The sequence below is a fragment of the Artibeus jamaicensis genome, unplaced genomic scaffold, assembly GCF_021234435.1.
Source record: "Artibeus jamaicensis isolate MK-2021 breed Jamaican fruit bat unplaced genomic scaffold, CSHL_Jam_final scaffold_474, whole genome shotgun sequence".
Classification (NCBI taxonomy): domain Eukaryota; kingdom Metazoa; phylum Chordata; class Mammalia; order Chiroptera; family Phyllostomidae; genus Artibeus; species Artibeus jamaicensis.
This window is the reverse complement of record NW_026522046.1, coordinates 17,528,642-17,556,197: the sequence shown is the minus strand read 5'-3', so window position 1 is coordinate 17,556,197 and position 27,556 is coordinate 17,528,642. Positions and strand designations below refer to the sequence as shown.

At 37.4% G+C, this 27,556-nt stretch overlaps 1 protein-coding gene and 1 non-coding gene across 2 annotated transcripts in view; one reads left to right on the top strand and one right to left on the bottom strand.

The window, feature by feature from the left end:
• The window catches only part of PRKCI (protein kinase C iota), a 65,982-nt gene extending 39,266 nt beyond the window's left edge, over positions 1 to 26,716 (top strand). Inside the window, exons 9-18 of the mRNA XM_037137491.2 lie at positions 7,388 to 7,564; positions 7,998 to 8,095; positions 8,712 to 8,798; positions 11,080 to 11,215; positions 14,043 to 14,130; positions 15,125 to 15,250; positions 16,803 to 16,882; positions 19,502 to 19,591; positions 19,958 to 20,073; positions 24,112 to 26,716. Of these exons, the coding sequence (XP_036993386.1) occupies positions 7,388 to 7,564; positions 7,998 to 8,095; positions 8,712 to 8,798; positions 11,080 to 11,215; positions 14,043 to 14,130; positions 15,125 to 15,250; positions 16,803 to 16,882; positions 19,502 to 19,591; positions 19,958 to 20,073; positions 24,112 to 24,199 (1,086 nt within the window). The 3' untranslated portion in view covers positions 24,200 to 26,716. The remainder of the gene's footprint in view (positions 1 to 7,387; positions 7,565 to 7,997; positions 8,096 to 8,711; positions 8,799 to 11,079; positions 11,216 to 14,042; positions 14,131 to 15,124; positions 15,251 to 16,802; positions 16,883 to 19,501; positions 19,592 to 19,957; positions 20,074 to 24,111) is intronic.
• On the bottom strand, positions 23,408 to 23,513 carry LOC119043478 (U6 spliceosomal RNA). The gene has a single exon (XR_005081421.2). It is a non-coding gene; the product is annotated as a U6 spliceosomal RNA (small nuclear RNA).
• Positions 26,717 to 27,556: the final 840 nt, after the last annotated feature.

Here is a 27,556-nt window from a genome sequence, read left to right as displayed (position 1 = left end):
ATGTCTATTCAGGTCCTCTGCCCATTTTTTTATTGTTTTTTTTTGTATTTCTTGTATGAGTTCTTTATAAATTTTAGGTATTAACCCTTTATTGGATATATCATTGGTGAATAGTCTCCCAGTTGATGATAGGTTGTCTTTTTGTTTTGTTGATGGTTTCCTTTGCTGTGCAAAAACTTTTTAGTTTGATGTAGTCCCATGTGTTTGCTTTTTCTTTTGTTTCCCTTGCCTGAGGAGATGTCAACAAAAACATTACTAAGACTAACGTCATACAGTTTACTGCCTATGTATGCTAGGAATTTTATGGTTTCGGGTCTTAAATTGAAGTCTAAATTATTTTGAATTATTCGTTAAAAATTTTTTAAAGATTTTATTTATTTATTTTTAGACAGAGGGGAAGAGAGGTATAGAAACATCCATCAGTTGCCTCTCTGTGCCCCCAGCTGGGAACCTGGCCTGCAACCCAGGCGTGTGCCCTGACTGGGAATCAATCCAGCGACCTTTCAGTTCTCAGGCTAGCACTTAATCCACTGAGCGACACCAGGCAGGGCATGAATTAGTCTTACATGTGGTGTAAGAAGGTGGTCTAGTTTCATTTTTATTGCATGTTTCTGTCCAATTTTCTCAACATGATAACCATCAACTTGACTCTTTCTCAAGATAGCTTTGGCTATTGAGGGGTCTTTCGTGGTTCCATATAGATTTTTGGATTATTTGTTCTAGTTCCGTGAAAAATTTCATTGGTAATTTGATAGGGTTTGCAGTGAATGTATAGATTGCTTTGGATGGTATGAACATTCTAATTATGTTCATTCTTCCTCTCCATGAGCACAGTATATGCTTCCATTTATTTGTATCTTCTTCAGTGTCTTATAATTTTCTACGTACAGGTCTTTTACCTCCTTGGTTAAATTCTTAGGTAACTTTTTTGATGCAGTTGTAGATGAGATTTTCTTAATTTCTCTTTCTGGTAGTTTATTATGGTGTATAAAAATGAAACTGTTTTCCTAATTTTGTATCCTGATACTTTACTGAAATCACTTATCGGTTCTAATAGTTTTCTGGTAGAATCTTTAGGGTTCTTTGTATATAGTATGTCATCTGCAAATTATGATAGTTTTACTTGTTCCTTTCCAATTTGGATGCTTTTTTTCCCCCTTGTCTGAGTGCTATAGCTAGGACTTCCAGTACTATGTTGAGTAAAAGTTGTGAAAGTGGACATCCTTGTCTTGTTCCTGATCTTAAGGGAAAAGCTTTTAGCTTTTCACCTTTGAGTATGATGTTAGCTATGATTTGTCACATATGATCTTTATTATGTTGAGGTATCTTTCCTCTATTCCCACTTTACTGAAAGTTTTTATTATGAATGAATGTTTTTGTGCATCTATGGATATGATTATATGAATTTTTTGTCCATTTGTTTATGTGGTATACCATGTTAATTGATTTGCAGATACTGAACTAAAGTTGCATCCCAGGAATAAATCCCACTTGATCATGGTGTATAACCTTTTAATATATTGCTGAATTCAGTTTACTAATATTTTGTTGAGGATTTTTGAATCCATGTTTATCAGGGATATTGGCCTATGATTTTCTTTTTTTGTAGTGTCTTTGTCAGATTTGGGATTCAGTATAATGTTGGCCTCATAGCTTGAGTTTGGGAGACTTCCTCTCTTGAATTTTTGGAGCAGTTTAAAAGGATAGGTTTTAATTCTTTGAATGTTTGGCATGATTTACCTGTAAAGCCATCCAGTCCAGGGTTTTTATTTTTTAAGAGTCCTTTGATTACTGATTTGATTTTATTACTAGTTATTGGTCTGTTCACATTTTCTGTTTCTTCTTGACTCAGTCTAGGAAGAGTGTACATTTCTAGGAATTTATCCATTTCTTCCAGATTGTACAATTTGTTGGCATATAATTGTCCTATATTCTTATAATCTTTTGTATTTCTGTGGTGTCAGTCATTACTTCTCTTTTATTTCTGATTTTATTTATTTGGGTCCTTTCTCTTTTTGACTTGAGTCTGGTTAAAAATTGATCAGTTTATCTTTTCAAAGAATGAGCTTTTGTTTTCATTCATCTTTTGTATTTTTTTTAGACTCTGTTTCCTTTATTTTCACTTTGATCTTTATTATTTCCTTCATTCTATTGCCTTTGGACTTCATGTTTTTTTCTTGTTCCTTTAGTTGTAAGGTTAGATTGTATAACTGAGGTTTTTCTTGTTTCTTGAGATAGGTTTGCATTGCTGTGAACTTCCCTCTTAGAACCGCTTTCACAGTTGTTGTGATACTGTCGGGATATTGTGTTTTCATTTGTGTTGCAAGATATCTTTTGATTTCTTGCTTGATTTCATTGTTAATCCATTTATTGTGTAGTGGCATGTTATTTAGACTCATGTTTTTGTGTGTTTTCAGTTATCTTTTTGTAACTGATATATAGTTTTCTTATGATTGTGGTTGGAGAAGATGCTTAATATTATTTCAAACTTCTTAAATTTATGGAGACTTGTTTTATAACATAACACGTGGGCTGTCTTGGAAAATGTTCAGTGTGTGCCTGAAAAGAATGTACATTCTGTGAAATGCTCGAAAAAATAAATTAAAGTCATCTGGTCTAATAAGTTATTTATGGTTGCTGTTTGCTTCTTGATTTTCTGTCTGGACTCTATCCATTGATGTCAGTGGGGAGTAAAGTTCCCAACAATTACTGTATTACTGTCGATCTGACCGTTTATGTTCATCAATATTTGCTTTATGAATTCAGGTGCTCCCATGTTTAGTGCATGAGTATTTATAAGGGTGATATCCTTTTGTTGGGTTAATTCCTTTATTATTACGTAGCGTCCTTCTTTGTCTTTGGTTATGGCCTTTGTTTTAAAGTCTATTTTATCTGATACAAGTATTGTTACTCTAAGTTTTATTTTTGTTTCCATTGGTATGAAATATCTTTCCCACCCCTTTATGTTTATTTAGCCTGTGTGTATCTTTTGATCTGAAATGGGTCGCTTTTAGACGGCATGTGTGTGGGTCTTGTTTTCTGATCCATTCAGCCACCCTTCGGTTGGAGCATTTAATCTATTTACATTTTAAATAATTGTCAATAGGAATATGGTTATTGTCATTTTTTTATTCATGTTTGTTTTTTCTTTTCTTATTCTTGAAGAAGACTCTTTAACATTTCTTAAAATACTGGTTTGGTAATGGTGAATTCCTCTAGCTTTTCCTTGTCTGGGAAGCTCTTTATCTCTCCTTCAATTTTAAATGATAACTTCACTGGGTAATCTTGATGTTAGGCCCTTGCTTTTCATCACTTTTAATATTTCTTGCCAACCCCTTCTGGCCTATAAAGTTTCTGTTGAGAAATCAGCTGACAGTCTCATGATAGCTTCCTTATAAGTGACTAATGGCTTTCCTCTTGCTACTTTTCTGCTGCTGCTTTTAAGAGTTTCTTTTTGTTTTCAACCTTTGGCATCTTAATTATGATGTGTTTTGGTGTAGGCTTCTTTGGGTCCATCTTGTTGGGAACTCTGTGCCTCCTGGAGTGGTATGTCTATTTCCTTCTCCTGGTTGAAGTTTTCCATCATTATTTTATCAAGTATGTTTTTAATCCATGCTCTCTCTTCTCCGTGGTACCCCTATGATATGAATGTTGGTGTGCTTGATGTTGTCTCAGAAGCCCCTTAAACTTTCCTCATTTAAAAAAATCTTTTTGCTGCTCTGATTGGGTGTTTCCCACTGCTTTGTCTTCTAAGTCACTGATAGGATCCTTTGCTTCATCTAATCGGTTGATTCCTTGTAGGATAGTCTTGGTTTCAGCTACTGAATTCTTCATTTCTGACTTTTTTATGGTATCTGTATCTTTTTTTATGTTTACTACCTCTTTGTTGAAGTTCTCACCGAGTTGATCTTCTTTCCATAAGTTTATTGAACATTCTTATAACCAGTGTTTTGAAATCTGTATCTGGTAAATTGCTTGCTTCCATTTGATTTAGTTCTTTTTCTATAGTTTTCTCCTGTATTTTCATTTGGGACATGTTTCTTTGTCTCCTCAATTTTGGCTGCCTCTCTGTTTCTGTGTGTTAAGTGGATCTGCTATGTCTCCCAGACTTGGCAGGGTGGCCTGATGTTGTAGGTGTTCCATGGAACACAGTGACACAGTCTCCCTGGTCACCTGAGCCCAATGCTCCAGAAGTGCTTCTTGTGTGGATTGTGTGTGCCTTTCTGTTGTAGCTGAGCCTTGGTTGCCCTGTGTTTGTCAGTGGATGGGGCCAATCCTCTGCTGAACGGATGTGAGGACTGGCCACAACCACAGTGAGATTTGCCCCAGCGGGGCTCTGGTACCTGCCAAGGCCACCTGCCAAGGCCACCCTTTGTGTGTGCCATTTGTGGAGCTCATTGAGTGGTGCTCTGTTAGGCTGGCCACCAGCATGTTGGTTCTGGGGCCTCTTGGGAGGAGCTTTGGTGCAGGTGGAGGCCACCTGCTGCCTATGCCCAGCCCAGGGGCACTTGATAGAAGATACAAAGTCATCTGAGGTTGACAAGCTACATGTGCTGGTCCCAGAGGTCTGTGGAAGGGGCCAAGGTGCAAGCCGTGGTCAGCTCCTACCTGCACCAGGCCTGAGGCCACTCAGCAAAGGCACAGGGCATACCAAGGCTAGCTACCACCCACCTGAGGTCTGCAGCTCTTGGGGAGTTTTTAAGGAAGCTTTCAGCAGAGGCTGAGGTTGCCTGTGAGGCACAGCCAATGCAGTGTGCAATTGGGTGGAATGGGGTTTCAGGAAGTCATCAGGGTGGAGCTAGTAGTGTTCCCCAGGTTAACGCAGATTTTATTTGGTGCCCACCTACCCCTGCAGGCTGTGTAAGAAGAGGGGTCAACACAGGCAGTGGTGCCCCTCACCCCAAAACCACACAGTTCAGTTTCTTTCCATATGACTCTGGTGCCTTTTAAGCTGCTGGCCCTTCACAGAAGCTCAGGGTGAGTGCCTGGAAGCAGTTGAATCTGTGCATGGGCCCTTTAAGAGGACCACTGTGTTTCTAGCAGCCTTCTGTCTGACCTGGAAGGAATCCCCACAAAGCTGGGTGTGTTGGGGTCTTGGAGTCGCCAGGGTTGGGTGAGTGATGTTTACCTGGTTAATGCAGATTCACATTTCGAACTTGTCTCCCACTGTAGGTTGTATGAGGGGAGGGCTCAGTGGCAGCCCTTGCCTTGAAGTCACACAGCTCATTCTCTCCCTGTCTGTCTCTGGTGCCTTTCAAGCCGCTCTGAGTGCCCGTGAGTGAGTGAGTCTGTGTGTGGGCCCCTTTACAAGGATGCCTAGGTTTCCGGCTGCTCTCCATCTCACCATACCGGGATGGAGTCTCTGCTGGTCTTTACAGCCAGCTGTTATGGGGACAGTTCTTCCAGGCAGTGGATTCCTGGGTGAGGGAGCCAGTATGGGGGCTGGGACTCCTCACTCCCAGTGGGACCTCTGCCACCCGGGTTTTCCCTTCTGATTTTCAACTGCCACGTGTGGGTGTGGGACCAGCCTGTTTCGCATCTCTGCCTCCCCTTCAGGCCTTGATGTGCCTCTTAGTTATTGGAGCTCCATTCAGCTCGTCTTCAGGTAGACTGCTCTGGAATTCAGTTGTGATTTTAGTGTGGTCACGGGAGGAGGCAAGCTCAGCGCTGACCTACCGTGGCATTTTCACCAGAACCCTTTTGTGTGACCTTCTTTTGCTGTTCTATTACTGATTGTTCTAGAGATTGCATTTACACCCTTAACTTATTTATATTCACTAAAAATTATTAGTTATAGCATTTACAGCCTTAAATGCATATAGAGATCGCATTTACATCCTTATTTAAATTTACTAAAAATTATTCGTTATACTTTCCCCACTTCCCATGACATGCAAGGACCTTAGAACACTTTAAATTTACGCTCCCTTTCTGCCTTTGATGCTGTATTTGTCTTATTTTAAAATTCGCTGTGTGTGTATGTATTAGTGTTTTTAAACAGTCTATCTTTATCCAGTCTATTTAGGTTTATCTACATTTCATTATTTTTTTCTGCATTCCTTCTTGTGTGTCTGTCCTCCATATGAGATTGTCTTTCTTCTTGAAGAACTCAGTGTTTCCTTCAGTGAGGGCTGACTAGTCATGGATTTCCTTAGTTTGTGTTTGAAAAGGTTTTTTATTTTACTTTTCTTTTGAGGGCTCTTTTTGCAGAACATAGAGTAGTGGGCTAACAACAGGTGGTACCTGGTCCTTCAGTGGGACGTTCCGCTTTCTGGCTTCTGTCCCTCCCTGTCTCCTCACATTTCCTTGGAAGGTTCTGTGCTTTTGTGCCATTTGATTCTCTTTTAGTTTTTAGTGAACAATATAAAGTCTGGACATTGCCTTATTGTCTAACCATGCTCTTCTTTCTTAATCTGCCCTCATCTGATTTTTCTTCACTCTTCTTTATTTATCCTTTTTGCCAAATCAGATTATTATTTTTAAATTTTTGTGTATTAATGATCCTTTTTTTGATCCCTTTTTCAGTTTCCATAACATTTATATGTTATGTATAAATATGCATATATTTGTGTGTGTGTGTGCCTACTTGTTTCTTTCTTAAAATTTGCTATTTGTTTTTCTTGATACTTTTTCACTTCTGGAAATTCATTCTTAATTTTTATGAGAAGATCTATTGATTGCTGAGAATTCTACGGGTCGCTAATAAAAATTATTTTTAGTCTTCTCTGTAAGTTACTGGAAGCCTACGTGTCTAGTTAGAGGGAATTTTAAGGCTTTGTCATTCCAGGGGGGCCCTGGCGTTGCGTGGGAACGTTTGCCGTTCGCTGCGCTGCCCTGTCCTCGTTTTCTGCTTCCAGTTCCCAGCGTTTCTGAATGTGTCCTTTCATTAGCTCAGATTTCATACATCAGACTCCCAGCAGACTCTTTTCATATTTCTATCCCACTGGAAATTCTAACTAGAAAATGAAAAACCAAGCTCATTATCTCAACGACTCTGACTCAGTGTTATCCTGTGCTCACAACTTATTTTTCTGTCAGTGGTACCTCCACTCTCCCAGTCAGCAAAGTTGGTGTCATTTTCATTCACGCATGTCCATTGCTTGCCTCTATATCCCAGTTTCACCAGATCCTGTTTAAGACTTCCTTTAACATTTCTGATTTCAGCTCACTCTCTGCTGCTGTCAGTACCCCTCTGACCTCAACTTGCGAATTCATCTCACCTCGAGTAGTTAGATTGCTCTGTTTGGAATGCTCTCAGAAAAGAATTGTTAAGAACTTACATCCTAAAATATTTTTTAAATTATATGTATAACTAGGTGTTAGAAATATAATCATTATGCAAACTACTTCCATGTCGTTAACTCTTTGAAATAAATGCTCTCAATAGGCAATGAACACCAGGGAAAGTGGCAAAGCCTCATCCAGTCTAGGTCTTCAGGATTTTGATTTGCTCCGGGTAATAGGAAGAGGAAGTTATGCCAAAGTACTGTTGGTGCGATTAAAAAAAACAGATCGTATTTATGCAATGAAAGTTGTGAAGAAAGAGCTTGTCAATGACGATGAGGTGAGCACCGTGTTTTATTAGTTCTAATCTGTTAAATTGGCATAAGTGTACATTTCAGAGAAAACCTCAACATTGGTGACATTAGTTCAGTCTACTTTTCTAAATAATGATTCAAATGGATTATATAAGATGTATTTAAAGAAATCTGATAATTATTATGTTTTTAAAAAATAAAATCAAACCATGTGATGATGAAAGGGAAGTACTTGATTGAGCTTTGTAAAATTTTCTAGGCCATTTCAAAATATTGAAATATTTACTGGTGGTATTTTTCTCTGTGTATAAATTGTTGTTGCATGATTATTCATTTTTTTGATATTTAGCTTAGTTGGTTAACAGTTGCATTTGTGATCATTGAATTGCTAAGAACAAGTACATGATAGTCTTAATGATATTTGAGTTTGATAAAGGTTTCTTTCATATTTTAAAATAGGATATTGATTGGGTACAGACGGAGAAGCATGTTTTTGAACAGGCGTCCAATCATCCCTTTCTTGTTGGGCTACATTCTTGCTTTCAGACAGAAAGCAGGTAAGATTGGAAGATAATGGAGTGACGACTGACTTTATGTGCTTTGGTATATTACACAGTAAGAACCCTTCTTACTTTGATTTCTGAAGTGGAAGTCAGGGAGACAGTCAGACTCAACAGTATTGTGCTATGATTTCCTGCTACTCATGTTCCAATCAGCGTGAGGAAATTACCTGCTTAAAAAAATAGCCAGGTACTCATGTGGCAGTGAAGACCCATTTTTAAATATCCCTAAGATTTTAGTTGTAGAACTTAAAAGTGTCCCAGTGTTTAACTAGGGGGAGAAATCCTAACTTCTTTACTGTAAGGGGCAGTTGAAGTGACTTATCTCGCAAATGCTAAAGTTGGGGTGGGAGGGAGAGGTTCTGGATTGCGAGGGGTACTACAGAAGTAGCAGGTTACAGAATTATTATCAGGCTGATTTACTTTGTTGTACCTTCTGTGATTAAACAGCTTACTACTCCATCTGCTGCTTGTTTTCACCAAACTCCTGGGGTTTTTGTTAATGGGAAATCATAGAATGCTTTGTGTTTTGATTGGTCTCTGTAGTGTTTAAAATGCAGTTACGATGCCTTATTTTGAATTTTGGTTTCATGTGTCCTCTCCTGCGGTTTAGATTGTTCTTTGTCATAGAGTATGTAAACGGAGGAGATCTAATGTTTCACATGCAGCGACAAAGAAAACTGCCTGAAGAGCATGCCAGGTAAGTGTTTTGATTATTCTTTGTTTGTGTTGGATTTGGGGGGAAGCTGTTTATGTGCCAGTGGTTGAAAGCAGTAGATAAATTATTTATTTTAATACTAGTTAATTCTTTGTAAGTCATGTAGAGGCTAAGTTAAGTTAAAACTTGGTTTACATGGTAATATATAATTATATATAACATTATATATGTAATAGTGTAATTATAAGCAATTAAAAGGTATAAACAGTATTAAAGGAGAAATCTTTGGTCAACTAAACCATCATTTAAAAATATTTTGTCTGTTTACTATCAGCCTCAGAAATAATTGATGAATTTACAGATACTTATTCATCTTAATCAGGTTTGCAGTGATCTCTGACAGGTTTTCATTAGAAGATTATTATTTATATACACTTGAGAGTAAGAAAACAGTTCCTCTTAAGCCATTATGTATTTCTGACTATTCTTATAATTATAATTTCTGAATTTGTCTGCTGTTGGCTTTTTTCCTCTGATCCCACACAAGTTAATGAATAGGAGCAAAAAACACTAAATTCTTATTTAGTGCCCTTTCTTTGATACTATTACATAAGGTTGTGAATTGTTTATATATTGGAAGAGTTACTAGGAGAAGGACTATAGTCTTGGTAGATAAGAAGTTTAGTTCATCAGTGCCATGTTTTGTTTTTTTACTCATAATTAGTAGTAATTATCACTCTTTTGTGCTTCACAAGACTAAGGAGAAAATGAAGCATATGCATTTGTACATATTTGTAACAAAGGTTGGAGATTTTATTTTTTTAAATAACTTTTTTAGTGAAAATCTTGCTAGTTCATTGATTTTTTTCTTGTCAAAAGAGACAGTATCTTTTAATTTTGTGAAAAGGCATAAATTATATTAATCTAACCTCAGGGCCAAACTGCTGCTTTTTTTTTTTTTTTAGTTTACTGTATGCACATTGTTTATTTAGCTTTATCAAATGGTCAACCTTCACAGCAAAGCCACAAATATTTTATTTTGTGAACACAGCCAGTATTTGTTCAGTGGGATATGAGGAAAAGTAGTCCAGTTTCACTGTATTAAAGTTCCAATTTTGATTTCTTACCATCTTTGCTTTTGCAAGAACCAACATACAGAATAAGGCCTCAAGCTCCTACTTCATAGAATTAAGTAGCTATATATTTTGTACCTCCCAACAAGACTAAAAAATTGTGTACCACAATTCCAGAACTCTGCTGGAATTCTGTGCAGCAGAGAGAAAGAAGGAGCTACTACCCTTTGCAACACATGGATGGAACTGGAAAGCATTATGCTGAGTGAAATAAGCCAGGGGTTGAAAGACAAATACCATATGATCTCACCTTTAACAGGAAGCTAAACAACAAAACAGACAAGCAAGCCAAATAAAAATAAAGACACTGAAATAGAGAACAAGGGAACAGTGACCAGAGGGGAGAGGGGAGGGAATTTAAGGTGAAAAAATGGGAGGGATTTAGAGGAACAAGTATAAAGGACACAGGGACAATAACTAAGGGGGGTAGAAATGGGAGGGAAGTGGGGTGCATGGGGCAGGGTGGGCTGGGATGGGAGAAATAGAAAACTGTACTTGAAAAATAACTAAATAAAATTTTTTTAAAAAGACTGTGATAACATTGATCAAAGCAGCCATAAACCAGCTTGGGTGTTTCATTTTCATTATTCGAATAGGGCAAAAGTTCTAGCTATCACCAGTTATTTGGTGACAGTTTTAAAACTTTAAAAAAATATATTATAAATGTTATGGTTATAGAATAATTTCTTCCAGTTTCTTTTCTAAGAATATTGTTGTGGATTTTATCATTTGAATAGTGACCTTTTAGTCTTTTTTCTATTGTCGACCAGTCAGCGGGTCTTAGTATTTGGTCCCTAGAGAAGTGATGTCAGCTATGGAAACTCTATGGATAGAAGACGTACGTGTACACAGTACACAGGTGCATGCACCTTTACCCCTGTTGTAGGTGCGTGGGCTGCCTGGAGTCCCTCCAAATTTAAAACCCCTGATTGAGACTTTCAAATCAGTAATTTCATGAAAAGTCTGAGTTTAATTTATACTGGGCCTTTTATCATTGTGTCTGGGGCTCATTGTTACAGTAATGCTTCAATTTGTATTTGGTATTGTTCCTAAACACACTGGGAGGAAAAAAACCTTTTGACATGATTTTGATATTTTAATTTGCAGATGGGAATAGGATTTACATACCTTCCTCTAGAGACCACAGTTTTAAAACTTGAATCAAGTGAGGTATTTTCATTTTATTTTAGGTTTTACTCTGCAGAAATAAGTCTAGCATTAAATTATCTTCATGAACGAGGGATAATTTATAGAGATTTGAAATTGGACAATGTCTTACTGGACTCAGAAGGACACATTAAACTCACTGACTACGGCATGTGTAAGGTGAGGGGAAGTTCTTGTTTATTCAGAAGGCCTCAGCTCCTCCTAAACTTGTTTTGGTAAAATAACTTCACATTTAAAGATGGGGAAATGATTGCTGCTTCATTTAGGATACTTTTTGAAAATGTAGCACAAAAACAAATGTATGGGATGAGGGGGCAAAAGTAGGTTTACAGTGGTTCATATGGAAAATAAGACAATAATTAACAAGTATTAATACAAGAATAAACTGTGTTTCATGTACTCACTTTTTGCCCATCCTGTACTTCTTTTCTAATCATTTATGAAATTCTATGTTTTCTGTTATATGTGCTACAGTTAATTTCTCTTTCTAGAAAGTAATGACACTATTAAAAATTTGAAAATAAAAATTATCTGCAGTCTGTCAACTTAAACACAGCTACTTGCATGTCACCTTCCAGTTTTTGCCATTTTAATTGTAACTCTTAATGATACATTTAAGATTTTCCTAGGAAATCTAACTTTTTTTAATACTTAAAAATGTAAATATCTGACATAAAGTACAATAGAACAGAATAAGAATTTTAGTTATTTCCAGGACATGCCCTTTATTTCTTGGTGTTTTATTCTTTTTGTAACAGTGTTTTGTGTAAGGGTCCAATCGTTTTCCACAAAATGTATAGCTCCTCTCCTTGTTATAGTAGCCAGGACAGAATTATTCTTACAGAGCAACAAGTCAGCAAGAATGTCATTGTGTGAACCACATTCCCACAGTCACATGAGGGAAGAGCCTGGAAATTATTTAAATGCTAAGTCAGATGGTTTAATAGGACTGTAGATTTAATAGTCTATAGGACTATAGATTTAATAATAGGACTTATCTGTTCAGCAACACTAGGAAACAAAATCCTTACTTAAAGGATTTTTGCTTTTATGTACAAAACTCAGATATTCACCTTTTCTTAAATTTGTATTCCCTTTAATGCACTAGTATGCAAATTTTTTATTGTAAACAAGTAGAAATTTAGTAGGTGAACCCCTGTGTAGCCATCAGTCAGATTTGCGATACCTTTTGATCTCTATTCATTCTTTCCAAGTGTTTTTCTCCTCACCTATTATCACCAGTAGGTGATAATAAAGGAGTCATAATTTATCAAGGGAAAATAAAGCTGAACAAAAAGTATGAAATGTTAAACTTGGTACAAAGTATACAAATTAAAACAATAATGAGCTGTTTCTCATATCCTAGATATGAGTTTTTTTAAATTATAATACAAGAAAGAGTTTAATGAGATGGGTATTCTCATATGTCATTGGTGAGTATATATACTGTTAAAATCTTTTGTAAAGCAGTTTGGTGGGGATGTGTCAGTAATCTTGAAAATGGTTGTATTATTTGCTTTAGTAATACTGCTTCTGGGATATTTTGAGTGAATATTTCTGTCTGGGAGGGTAGGTTTAAAACTAATTTTTTTGTTGTATTTTATGATAAATATACAGATAATCTAAATGGCCACTCCTAAGAAGAATGATTGAGGAAATTATGGAATGACTACAAAACATAGCATATGAAGTCATACAAAAAGATGTTTACAAAAATTCCTAACAGTGTTAAATGCTTATAACATTAAGTAAAGTTTTAAAGTATAGAATTATCTAATTCTGGATGTATTATTATTCATTCTGTTATTTGTTATTCTATTATACAGCATTACATATTCTGTTTACTTTCACATATTTTTAAGTTATTGTTACAGGTATACGTTACTTACACAGTGAAATTTACAAAAATGAATTCAGGCTTTGTCTCTGTCTTTACCTCTCAACAAATGAATGATCTGGCATAACTCTGTTACTGGTTAACAGATGGCATCCTTGCCTCTGGCTTTTGCCCTGAAAATTTATGTCCTTTATTATTAAACTGTTTGTCCAGCCATTGCCAATAGTACAAAACAACCTAATCACTGTCATATTTACTCATGTATACAATAGCTTATATATGTATATTCCTATGAGAAATCACAAAGTAACCCTAGGGGTCATAGCATATTACTAAATATTTCTTCCAGATGTTTGTAGAAGTATTATATATATAGTAGACTAAAACTTAAAGAAAAATTCATATACCGTGCCCACAATACCTCTGGAGGGACACATCAGGAACCTCGGTTGGTTAGAGCATTGTCCCGGTACGCCAAGGTTGTGGGGTAGGGCTTCAACGTAGGAATTTTGGGGGCACACACACAGATCCCTGCTAGGGAGCAGGGATTGTGAAACTGCCCTGATGATTTGGTCTCTTTCTGCTCTCTCTGTTTTGAGGATGTGTTGTTAGGAACATACATACTTTGTTGTAACTTCTTGGCAATTGTTCCATTTGTTATTGTGTACTTTCTCTTTTCATACATTGTAGTATGTTTTGTCTTAATTTTCTTCATCCTGTCATTATTAAAATACAAAAATCAAAAAAATTGATGCCTTAGGAGCAACAACTAAAAGGGAAACTTCATAATGCCAGCAGTGGTTGTTTTAAGCAGTGGGGTTTAAAGTGCTTCTTTTCTACACAAAATATTCCTTTTACTCTAATATAATTTAAATTTTTCAATTAAATTTTTACTTGAATATAAATTATTCTAAATGCAATTTTTATCTTAATCGAACTGACTTTTTATCAACATCCAATGGGGACAGGTTTTCTTTAAGCTGTTTAAATCCATGGTCTTAATAATAAAGGAAATTGCAATAGTGATATTTTATTTAAGCTTAATGTATTACTTACAGATGCTGAGCTTATATAGATGAGATAAGAGAGGTGAATGTAAAAGAGAATTTTGGGTCTTAATGTTCTTTTTTTTTTTTTCTTTCATAAAAGGAAGGATTACGGCCAGGAGATACAACCAGCACTTTCTGTGGTACTCCCAATTACATTGCTCCTGAAATTTTAAGAGGAGAAGATTATGGTAATAAATTAATAGGTGGTATTTTAGCTATGTGCCAAAAGGGTGGTTAAATGTCATGCAAATTGCAGTATAGTGCACCATAGTATTTCAGTGATGATCTTAATAGTATAAACTTTCTTGATCCTCTTAAAATCTACATTAAATAGCAGATTGTGAAATTTTGACAGTGGGACTGTGGCAGTGTTTGGGGGCACAGATGTGAATGGTATTCTACTAGTGACAAGCACTGAAAGATACTACTGCACTATTCTAAGCAGTTTACATATATTAGTTAATCCTCTCAATCATATAAGGTAAACACTATTCCCATTTTATGGATGAGGAAACTAATGAATAGAAAGTTTAAACAACTTCCCCAACCTCATACCAGTGGAAAGTGGCAGAGTAGGGACTTACACTTGATCCATGTGACTCCAGAGTCATGAACCTCCAGGTTTCCTGGGGTATTTCCGCCAGGAATCTGAAAGATGGTGGGAAGATTGACTGCTTATCGGAACCAGAGGATATGCTTATCACAAGAAAACTTTTGGCTGCTTTGGTTCTGGACTTCTGGTTTCAGCGGATGTGAAGGAGGATGAGTACTCTTGGCAGGGGCTCATCCTCTGATTCCAAGGTCCTTCAAGGATCTTTAATTAACTAGCAGAAAATGAAGTTTCAGACCCCGGAAAGTCATTCTCAAGTGCAATTTAATTATATCCTCAAAACAAAATATTAGATACAGGCTGTGAATCTGAAATTACAGATTTATTTTGGAAAAGAAACTTAATGTTTCAATTTCCACATTTTGTTTTTAAAGTTATTTTTTAGGTACCCTCCCTTGTCAATAAGTGAAATATGCTTGTAAACCTCTATGCTGATCATGATAGTTATAATGCAGTTAGAATTTACTTTCTCATTGTGTTTATTTTTTTGTTATGTAAAAATGAATCTCAAATTACTTACTTCAAAGAATGCAGATTGGGTAAATCATTGCTTTAAAATTTCTTTTTTGAAGGTTTCAGTGTTGACTGGTGGGCCCTTGGAGTCCTGATGTTTGAGATGATGGCAGGAAGGTCTCCATTTGATATTGTTGGGAGCTCCGATAACCCTGATCAGAACACAGAGGATTATCTCTTCCAAGGTAACCTGCAGTGTCTTGCAGAGATTCTCTGTTAATAACATACTCACAGGGCATTCTAACCTTTTGGTGTCGTTGGGCCACACTGGAAAAAGAAGAGTTGTCTTGGGCCACTTATTAAATACACAAAGACTAATGAAAACTGATGAGCAAAACTAAAGTTTTAAGTAAATTTAAGATTCTGTGTTGGGCCACATTCATAGCCATCCTGGGCTCTGGGTTGGACACCCCTGCTGGAGCATGAATGGGGATGTCTCAGATTATTACTGTGAGTAAGAAAGCAGAAAGTAATCTGGGTAATATGCTCCTCAGTGGATGAGGCTTCAACTTTTTAATATACATCCTACTCTAGTCTTCAGTCCCATTTGCCAGTTGTCCTCTCACACTCAAAAACTTAGTTTCCTTCAGACTGCGTGTTGCAAACAGGAATCGGAGGAGGGAGTCCTGTGGCCAGAGAGGACAGCCTTTTCAGGAACCCAAGGCTTAGTATGTAAAATGAAGAACAATACAGGAAAAATTAGGAGTACCAAGCAGATACGAGATATTAAAAGGTGAAGAAGGAAAAAAAGCTTTGCAATTGGGAATACAAAGAATTGAACAGAACAGAAACAAGCAGATAACCACAGGGACCCCCCCAGCACTGTCCGAAGCAGTGTGAAGACTGCCATAAAATTCTGCATGTAATAACCATCACAGCATATGAATAAATATTTCATGTAATAGGAAATCCAAATGGTCATAGAATATGAGGAAAGATGTTCAACCTCACTAGTGATTAGGGGTATACTTATTAAAACATTAATGAACTACTCTTTCATACCCCACGCATCTAGCAAACATTTAAAGTGTTATCATACCAGTGCTGGTGAGGGTGTGGAGCAGCTGGAACTCATACAGACTGGTGGCAGGAGTGAAAGTCGACACATCTTTGGAAAATCATTTGGCAGTGTGCAGTGAAATCCAAAATAGTAATGTGTGCCACACAGTTTCTAGATATTAACTCATTTAAACCTTTAACAATCCTGTGAAGCACGTATTATTTTTATTCCAGTTTTACAGATGAGGGAACTAAAGAATAATAGGGTAGTCAAAAAATAAAACATGGCCCTGGCTGGTGTAGCTCAGTGGATTGAGCACAGACTTGTGAAGCAAAGGGTTGCCAGTTCGATTCCCAGTCAGGGCACATGCCTGGGTTGCGGGCCAGGTCCCCAGTAGGGGACACAGGAAAGGTAACCACACACTGATGTTTCTCTCCCTCTCTTTCTCCCTCCCTTCTCCTCTCTCTAAAAAATAAATAACTAAAATATTTTTAAATAATAAATAAATAAGTAAATAAATAGAACATGCATGTGAATGATTACAAACAGTGTTGCGTTAGAGGCTTTGTCTGAGGAGGACGGACAGAAATGGGACTGGGAAAGTACACGAGACACCTAAATAGTGTACATGGCGTCTTTTTTTTTCCTGCTAAAATGCCCTTAAACGTCTCATAATAAAAATTTAAAGGTTGAAGCCATGTAAAAGTTAATGTAATGCCATTGTTTTATCTTTCTAGTTATTTTGGAAAAACAAATTCGCATACCACGTTCTCTGTCCGTAAAAGCAGCAAGTGTCCTGAAGAATTTTCTCAACAAGGTATAAATTGTGTATAAAAGTCTTTAGTGGTTTATTTCTATATAAATTAAACTGGTAAGTAGAATTTCAAGCAGTGCAAAATTCCAAAATATTAGAGGATGTAATTTTTTCAGTTAGATCTGGAATTTGTCTTTTCACCAAAGAGTAATTTGACCTGAGTTGTCCTTTCCATTTTGTCAATATAATTTATCCCCGGCTAGATATTACATGTGGTTTTTTTTAATGTAAATGATATAGACTATATACTCAGTTAGGGAAAAAGTGCATCTTTGGGGATGGACTCAATTATACTTTCTGCTCCAATGTTCTATTTTCTTTGGATTAGTATTCATAGAATCTCTTTCTTATCAAGCACTTGGGGCAGTAGTGTTCTCTGCAAAGTTTTATGTTAAAAATTCTATGATTAGATAAAATTCAGAAGAAATGAATTTTCTTGCCTTTCGATAAATCTGCATGCATTCAGTTGTTTGTTGCAGATGGTAGGCTACATAACAGAAGGTAGGCTACAGAGTTTTTAGAGTTATCTAAAGTTATGATTCTAAGCTGTTGTTACTCACAGTATTTATAACACCATATATGTAGGCTTTTTCCCACAGCAACAACTAATTCTAACTCTGAAGACACCAGCTGGGTATTCTACATTTCAATTCATTTCAGACACTAACTACCTGGAGTTAGCATCACACTCCACAGATTTGAGGACTCAATTTCACAACATGATCCTCACTTCAGCCCTGGCTGGGTAGCTCATTTGGTTGAGAAGTCTTCCTGTACATCTAAAGGTTGCAGGTTCAGTCCCTGGTCAGGGCACTTAGCTGGGTTGTGGGTTCAGACACCAGTGGGCAGGCATATGGGAGGCAACACATGGATGTTCCTCTCTCTCTGTCCTTCCCCCCACTCCTCACCCCACTCTCAAATCAATAAACATCTTCAGGTGAAGGTTAAAATTTAAAGTAAGGCTATTCTCATCTCAGATGCCTGTCACAAATATTGGATGCCCATACTTCTGTCTGACTTGGCTATAAAGTTGGGGATTCCTTCTCCCTCACACACTTCAGGTTCAATAGTTTGCTAGAATGGCTCACGCAACTTAGGAAAACATTTACTTACTATCACCCATGTATTATAAAGAATATGGATAAATAACCAGATGAAGAGGTGTGTAGGGTGAAGTCCAGAAGGGGCCTTAGCACAGGAGCTTCTGTTCCCGTGGAGTTGGGGTGCACCACCCTCCTCGCACATAGATGTGCTCACCAACCAGATACTTTGTGATGCTCACAGGATAGAGATTTTTGTGGAGGTTCCATTACGAAGCATGATTGACTAAACTATTGGCCATTGGTGATTGAGCTCAGATTTCTAGCCCCTCTGGAAATTGGGCCCAACCCTTTCAACTACATGGTTGGTTCCCCTGGCAATGAGACCCCATCCTGAAGCTATTTAGAGGCTCACAAGAGTCACCTTATTAGCATAAACTCAGGAATGATTGAAACGGACTTGGTATGAGTGAGAAAATATACTCCTTGTCTCTTGGGAAATTACAAGAGTTTTAGAAGCTTTGGGTCAGGAACCTAAGACAAAGACCAAGACCAAAGACCATTTCTTACTGTATCACAATGATCTTGGCAGTCAAAGCTTATTGTAAATAAATGCTAGATTAGAATGTAGGTGAATGTGCATTTACCATCTAAAATAAATAGATAATATAATGATGAATTTGCCCTGGCTGGTGTGGCTCAGTGGGTTGAGTACCAGCCTGTGAACAAAAGGGTCATTGGTTCGATTCATAGTCAGGGCACATAGCTGGGTTGCAGGTCAGGTCCCCAGAAGGGGGTGTGCGAGAGAGGCAACCACACATTGATGTTTCTCTTCCTCCCTCCCTTCCCCTCTCTCTGAAAATAAGTAAATAAAATCTTTTGAAAAGATAATGATGAATTTTAGTAAAATAAGAAATTAACACTTGTTTTAAATCTTAATGAGGAAGATTTAAATGGGAAACCTAAGCTTTAACACAATGAAAAATGAACGTGAGAGGTGTTAACATGCAACATAAAATGCCTTTTATTTATTGGGGGGGAGAATAGAAACATGTTCTCATTTTACAGTAATGAATAAGCCAAGTTGAGGCATCTTTTCAGTCCAGTGATTCAGATAATGGTTGTGTCGTTATTGTACACTAAGTATAGATTGTTGCTGTAATTGGGCGTGGGGCTCCTAAACTGAGCTAAGAACAAACGTGTGAAGTTTGGTGGTTTGCAGAGTTTGACTATTACTGTAACCTATGTCAAAGAAATAGCTGCATGCTGCTCAAACAATTCTGCTGCTCCCCCCACCCTTTCTTTTTTTTTTTTTTTTTTTTTTTTTTTTTTTTAAGCAAGGAACGGTGGCCCTGCTCCACTTTAATTACAAGCTAGCTGGAGAAAGAGCCAGGGGGAAATCTTGTCACTGGCTTCAGATACCCATTTGAGTCTAGTGTTGTACCTCCTAGAAATGAAAGGTGGACCATTCTGATTTCAGACAGATAGGAATTATATAGTAGACACAAAACACAGGTCGTGAAGGTGATGTATTCTAAAGCATGATAGTCACCCAATTTTGAAATATTTCTTTCCACCGTAGGACCCAAAAGAACGCTTGGGTTGTCATCCTCAAACAGGATTTGCCGATATTCAGGGACACCCATTCTTCCGAAATGTTGATTGGGATATGGTACGTAAATTGTGATTGTTTTCTGTATTAAGTTTCATTATATTGGGCCAAATTTTATTATGTGAGAAGTTTGGAAAACTAGTGTATCATAGCCTAAATTGCTTAAAACCACTCTCTGACGTGCTTTTTGAAAACTTTTAAAACAGTAAAAACTTAGACTATTAATTTAATGGAGAGGGTTATCGTATTAATTGAGATCTGCATCAGTGTTTAGGTTTGTAAAGTATTTCCATTACTGTGAATATCGTAAAGCTTGCATAGGGACTCACCGTAATAAGGCTAGGAAACATCTGCGGACAGAAGAGAAACGTGGGGGTGGAATTTCTCGAAGGCAAGCTTGAGCTGTCATTCACTCTGTTTTTCTAGATGGAGCAAAAGCAAGTGGTACCTCCCTTTAAACCAAATATTTCTGGGGAATTTGGTTTGGACAACTTTGATTCTCAGTTTACTAATGAACCTGTCCAGCTCACTCCAGATGATGAGTAAGTAATTCTATAGACTAAAATATTTATAAAATCCTTTCAAAGTCACATTTTTAGTGGCTATATAATGTTTTATGATAGGTTATACCATAATTGATCTAACCTCTTTGTCACTGGATATTTGAATCTATTATATCACTTTAAATTATGACAATAATTGCCACTTTCTACTTTGATTTACATGCATTATCTTTAATTCTCAGAACAACCTTGTAAACCTAGTTATCATCATAATCATTTTGCAGATGAGGAAACCGAGGCTCGTGGAGGTCAAGTAGTTACGCAGCAACCAGGTGGCAGAGGCAGGACTCAGACCCAAATCCGAGTGACAGAGGCCTTTCCTCTCCCCACTGTGCAGCACTATTTTCTGTTTTGGCCATGGTGGTCTGTGAGTTCCCGAGTATTCCCTTAAGACAGAATCCTAGAAAGGGAATTAGGTCACAGGGCATCAAATTTTAAAGGTCATGATGTATATTGCCAGATTGCTTTTTTAAAAGGTTACATCAGCACATCGGCTTATCAAGTCCAGCCAGCAGTGATCTGACATATTTTTTGTGTTTATTTTAAATCTTTTAAAAATGTGGTTTAGAATAATTTGGGGATGTTTTGATCATTTGCCGTCATTACAGGGTCATTCTTTCTTCTCAAGGAGGTCCTTACAGCTTGGTGGTCATTTACATCTGTCAATTTTTATCCCATGCTTCATAGCAGCTGTCCTAAATTGTCACTGCATTTTAGAAGCCTTCAGTCCTGCCCCTACCTCCATAACTCGTAACGGTTTCACCTTGCCCAAACTTGATGACACGGATTGAGACCTCCCTGGGCGAGCTTGACATCAGGCCACTGTGAAGATTGAGGCCTCCCCGTTCACCTGTCATCAGGCCACTGTGCATCACAGCGTTGCTCTTTCACTCTTCTCAGCCCTTTCTTTCATATTCTTGAAAGCCTTCCCTCTTTTGCAAGTGGTGCTTTCCTATTTTCCTGGACCTGTTTTCTTATTTTTCTCCAGGATTTTGTTTTGTCATTTGCCTCCATTGCTCAATCTTTAATTTTTTTCAGCTTCTTGCCTTCTGGTTATAAACATACTCAGGTAGCCTAATTTTTTTCTCCTGAATCTTAGCTCTTCTCTGAACCACTACATTGTTTTTCTCATTTTCTTTTCATCTGCAGGCTTTTTCAAAGACAGCTCATAGACACACATGATAATAGAAAAATAAGCAGTGTCTTTATCAAATGCCTTCAAAGTAGTCAACATTGATTGTGTTTCACTTCCTTACTGCCAACACTTTAACAAACTCTTACAACTTAGCCTGCGCCTGAAGGTTGAATTACCTTCTTAATTTTTAAATTGTAAGGCATTTATAGACATCTCCCCTGATGTCTATAAAACATTAGGCACTCATGACCTTGCTTTGGTTGGCACTGCCCACACTGGTTCTACTGCATCTTTGTGACCACGTGTCATCTTTTTTCCCCTGTCCCCTTGAGGGTAGGATGCTCCACGGTTCTGTTCGTGACAACCTTCTCTTTGCTATATGCAGTTTGTACCTTGGAGATTTCAGCCAGCCCGGTAGCATGGACACCAGCTATAAAAAATGACTTCTAGCTAATCTGGCTAACAATTACTGAGCAAAAGGCACTATGCTAAGTGCTAGACATTCAAAGATGATCGAGACACAGGCCAATCTTGCAAAAAGCTGTCCACTAGAGGAGAGAAATATGTACCAAAATCATTATTTCAGACAGCATCATGTTTAAGAAAGAATACTGGGTTTAATTAAAAGACAGGAATTTAAATTCAGATGCCACCTCTTACAGGCTGGGTAATCTGGGTGTGAATTACATAACTTCTCTGAGCCTGTTTCTTCTCATATTGCCTCCCTTACCGGGTTACCGTGAAAAATAAATGAGCCTTGGCCAGGTAGCTCAGTTGGTTAGTGTTGTCCCGACACGCCAAGGTTGCGAGTTTGATCCCCAGTCAGGGCACGTACAAGAATCAACTAATCAATGCATAAATAAATAGAACAGCAAATTGATGTCTCTCTTCTCCTTTTTCTTTCCCCTTACTCCCTGCCGCCTTTCTCTCCTTAAAATCAATAAACAAAAGTTTTAAATAAGAATAAATGAGTGATGGTCTAAAGCACCTAGCCCCTGCCCTGAGCTGCATTTCCACTCACTTGTCTAGTATCTTCTCTAGCTTATCAGACAAGCACCTCAAACATATGAAGTCTGAAATTGATTTAATGGCCCTTTATGGTCTCTTTCTGTTGTTCTCAATGAGTTTCTTGTTTTTATTTTCCATTTTCTGCTCAATGCACCACCATGCAGTCCTGCATTCAGATTCAGAACATCAGTGATTTTGATCCCTCCTTTTCCTGAAAAAAACTGTATAATCCCTTCAGCTGCCAAGTCCATGTCTGTTTTTCCTGTACTTCATCGTTTATAGCAGATCCTTTTTTTTCCATTTTCATTGCCATAAGCCCAGTTCAAACCTCTTCCAGATCATACCCAGAATATTATGCCATCCTCCTCATTGGACTCCTTTGCTGTGCAACCCACTCTGAACACCTCATGAAGTACCACTCCAGTTCTTTAAATCCTTACATCACAAACCATTAGCAACTCCTGCATTGGCTAGCAAATAAAATCTGTTGTCTTGGCTGGCACTGAAGGCCTTCTGCCATCTGCTGCAGCCTGACTTTCTATCCGCATTTCTCACTGCGCTGTGCCCTGATCAGTCCCGGTCACTCACCACTCCCTGGTAGCGTGCTGTCAACCTTTGCTTGTGCCGTTAACTCTGTGTTCCTCCTCAATTTTTACGTACTGAAATCTTTCCCACCTTTCAGAGCTGTCTCAAATGCAACCCAATCTTTGATGGATCAAGGTTAAACCCACGAGTAAACATTACTGGGTTTTTGAGCTAGTCATTACTTCCTGCTAGGATTATCTGCCACTGTAATATCCTCTGTTCCTGGGCTCCAGCTCTAATAAGTTATTTGTGTTTCCCCAGAGCTAGCATAATATTTCATAATTTCATTCGGTATGTGCTTATGAAGTGAATGCTACCTTTTTTTTTTCTCCAACTAGAAGTCTCCTTTTGTTTTGCTTCCTTGAATCTTTTTAAAAATTTGTTTAAATTATAGTTTATATTCAGAATCATTTCATATCAGCTTCAGGTGTAGAGCACTGTGGCTAGACAGTCACACACTCCACCAGGACATTCCCAGTACCCAACCAGCGCCATACAAAGTCACCACAGTATTTCTGGCTGTGTTTCCCATGCTGTACTCCACATCCCCGTGACTGTTCTGAAACTACCAATCTGCACCAATCAAAAAATGTGGACCACCACACAGATTTGTGTGTCATCCTTGCACAGGGGCCCTGGCGATCTCCTCTGCACCCTTCCAGGTTCAGCGTGCGAGCCGTCTGAGCGGCGCCACCGTTTTCTTTACAGCTGCGTGTACGACAGGGCTTAGCTCGTCCAGGGACTGAGCAGATGCCGCTGTCTCTTGTGGCTTTCTGTGATGTAAGGGGCCTCCCCTCCCTGAAGGACAGGACCACATCCTGTGTAACTTCTTGCTTTGCAGTACAATGTGTGCCTTGAAATACGAAAATATTCTATAATACTGCTCAATCTTGTACGTTAACTGGAAGCCTGGTGTAACAATGTCAACGTCTGCCCTCCCTGTGACCCACTCCTGTCTGGGTGTTCTCCCCTTACTGCAGGTCTCTCGGTGTCCTTGTTCCTGTTCCCTCATCCTTTTAGTTGACTTCTTCTGGGCCTTCTCTTCACCATGCATTCCACCAGGCCATCGAGGCGAATACTAAATTGAACACTAAATCAGACCAGGATGTTTACCTGTAATTATGAATGCGGTTCAGATCAAAAGTTAAGATTAACTAGAACTGTTAAAGTTTTTTTCCATAACTTATATGAATTAACCTTAATTTTTGTTTCTTAATCTTATTTTACCATTTAAATAAAAAGTTGAAGAAATCTTGATAGTGAAAATGTATTTATTTTTGTTCCAACAGTGACATTGTGAGGAAGATCGATCAGTCCGAATTTGAGGGTTTTGAGTACATCAATCCTCTTCTGATGTCTGCGGAAGAGTGCGTCTGATCCTCCCTTCTCAGCTGTGCGTGTCGCTTGTCAATTGCCATTCAGTGCATGGAAAACTCATGACCGGCTTGGATACAGTGAACCATTTGATATTTGCCACCTCCAAAAAAAGCACTCAACACCTTGTATTGTTGACCATAAGAGTCAGTTATTACATCTAAGTTTAACCATGAAAAGAAATTGAGGCTAGTTTCCAGACAATCATGTCAGAGTACTGGTAATCCAGCCAGGACACTGATGACTAACAAAGCTGTCTTTTTCGTTTGAAGGAACTGCTTACCACTGCTTTTAAAGAGTATCTGTTGCATTAAGGCACATGCAACAGGCATTACTACATCATAAGCCTCCCATGATTTTTGTCATTCTTCCTTAAGTCATTAAGTATTTAATTTTGGAGTCAAAGAATAAGTCAGAAATATAGTAACTTGTTATATTACCTATTAGTTTTTTAATTCTTTTTGTTTAAAAATTCAACTGTAAATTTTATATTGCCTTGGGTAATTACTCATTTTTAAGGCAACAATTATTAAATTGATTGATAATAGAAGGTATTGCTTGCTTAGACATGGGGAATACAGATGCTTCTTGAGGAAAAAAGATAGGTACACTTCATTAAGAATCAGACTCCAAATCATTAGCTATTTTTGCAAAACTGTTACAGATAATTTCTTTAATATATTAAGGGGTTAGCTTGTCCCTTTAACCAGAATTTTACCTGGATTTTAACAAATGTAGGTTAAAGGATACAGGATGCAGTTGAATGGAAAATGTCTCAGTATATAGACAGGGAAAAAAAGAAATTTAAAGTAGATACAAAAAAGTGCAATGGTAATATTTATTTCATATAGGAGAGTAAATCTCACAGTTGCTTTTTGTGATTGGATTAAATAAGGAGGCACTTACTTATTACTGAACTTGTAAAAACATTCCATTTACCCAGTCGAGACGGAATGTATACATATATACTGTTTTTCCTTATAATTTAGTTTACATGAATTTATCTTCCAGATAATGTATTGAACATGCTTATTTCTTACCCAAAACACACTGTCCACACTTTTGGACCCTGTTTATGGAGGCAGGCTTCAGTGAAATCCGCGAAAATAATGACTGAGTGTCAACACACGCGCCCACTCACACATCCCTTCCCAGCTCTTGTGAGTGAGTTTGTGTCAAGTAGGTAACACATGTAATGCAGAGTAGAACACATTTCAGGGGCAGCGTTCTTCAGATTATGTTTTACTAATATTAGTGTTTAGCAATATATTATTTAAAGGGATGCCAGAGATAGCATCTTTCTGTTGTTTATTTTAAACATTTTTTATGAAAGGGGGTTTAAAAAGTAACCATAATCATCTAAATTACTTATAATTGCCCACTCTTATAAAAATTTAATTTGGGGGAAAGCTATTGAGTCTTCAACTTAGAAAGATTTAAAATCAATAGGCATTTAATAAAATATCTTCTCTTTTTGGATGCTGCATTTCATTAGAAATGTAATTTTTCCAAAGTTTCTGACCATGTACTCTTTTCTTTAAATAATTAAGTCTGAAAGCAATGAAAACCTCAAAGGAAAAATGTTTATATACATCCACATGTTTATTGAAGAAGTATGTATGTTTCTCTTAATACCTAAAACTCATTTTAAAACAAAAAGCAGCAGTCACTCAAATCATAAACTTAGGGAAAACTCCGACATCTTATGTCAGAAGTATGTTATGATCTTGCTTTTAAGTGGTACTGTTTCCCCTAGGGCATTAGTTCTAAAATTTTAGAGTGTGGAATAAGTTTACGTAAAAGCACATTACAGGGCCACACCTAGGTTTTCATTGGGTCTTTGAACCACGTTTTGAGAAAACTTTGAGGTACTCTTTTATTTTGTCCTGTAGTTAAATACTAGAAAGAGCATTCATGATTTAAACACTTTGAGAAGGGGTAGGCAGTGAGTTACTATTTTATCTACTATTTTAAATACATTTTGAATGAATGACTTTTTCAAGTTGGTTATCTTCTCAAAAAAAGTCCATCAGTTTTCTATCAGTAATGTTGCAAATGATGAACAATTTTCTGTGATGAGGTTTTAACTATTGTTCAGGGCGGTCTTTTGTTTTTAAATCTTTTTTAAAAAACTAGTAAGATTTACTGTGTATATTTTATACAGAATTGCATTACAAATATGTTTTAATTGTCTTCTGTTTAAGTGCCATGACCATTCTTTTTATGTTACATAGAAGTTCTCTGAAAATACTCACCAGGGGAAAAAGGAGTTGATAGAATGGTTGGAATTTTGGTGTTCTGAGAAAAAAATTTATTTTGTATAAGCATGTGGTCTGATCATTTTATGTGTATGCAGCCTGTATTGGCTGTCAGGTACTTTGCTTTATACATTCACTTTTTAAACTTTTGTTTTGACTTTTGTCATGTAGAACACTGCCGTGGTCATCATAATGTAGTCTTATATTTGTGTTCCTTTTTTTTACTTTAAAATCTTTAAATAAAATGTTTAATACCCATCAAGATTGAAACATTTTTAATTATGTAACAGACCGGAAATTGATTTAAGGTATATCAAAGTGTATTCCAAAAGAAAAATAAGAATGTAAGGGTTTGGAATTTTGCTCTAAGCCAGTTGATGGAAGTCAAATACCACATCTCACCTATGAGAAGAACCTAATGAACACAAACAAACTAATGAGCAAAATAAAACCAGAGGCATGGAAACGTGGAACAGACTGACAGTGACCAGAGGGGAGTGGGGGTGGGGGAATGGTGGGAAGAAGGGGAAGGGACTGGTCAAAGAACATGTATGAATGACTCATGGACCTGGACAACAGTGTGGGGACTGACTGGGAGTGGGGGGTGGACTGGAAGGAGAAGGGCAGAGGGGGAAATTGGGACAACTATAACAGAACAATAAAATATTTTTTCTATTTTGTTTATATTTAGAGGGAGGGAAAGGGAGAAAGAAAGAGGGAGAGAAACATCGATGTGCCAGAGACACATCAATCAGTTGCTTCTTGTATGCCCCCAGTCAGGATTTGGGCCAACAACCTAGGCACATGCCCTGACTGGGAATCTAACTGGCAACCTTTCCATTTGCAGGCTGGCCCTCAATCCACTGAGCCACACCAGTCAGAACTAAAATGAAAAACAACATTCTGGTAGTACTGATGCCATGTTTTAGACATTGACTTACAAAATATTCAGTATATTTTTTAAATGCCTGTCTCTGCATCTATCCTGTTGGAAGACAAATTAGTTTTTAAAAAAATCAGCTGAACATAGAGCATTTTAACTAGTTTTTAAACTGAAGGGAATTTGAACGGAATGAGAACAGGACAGGTTACTCCCAAATTC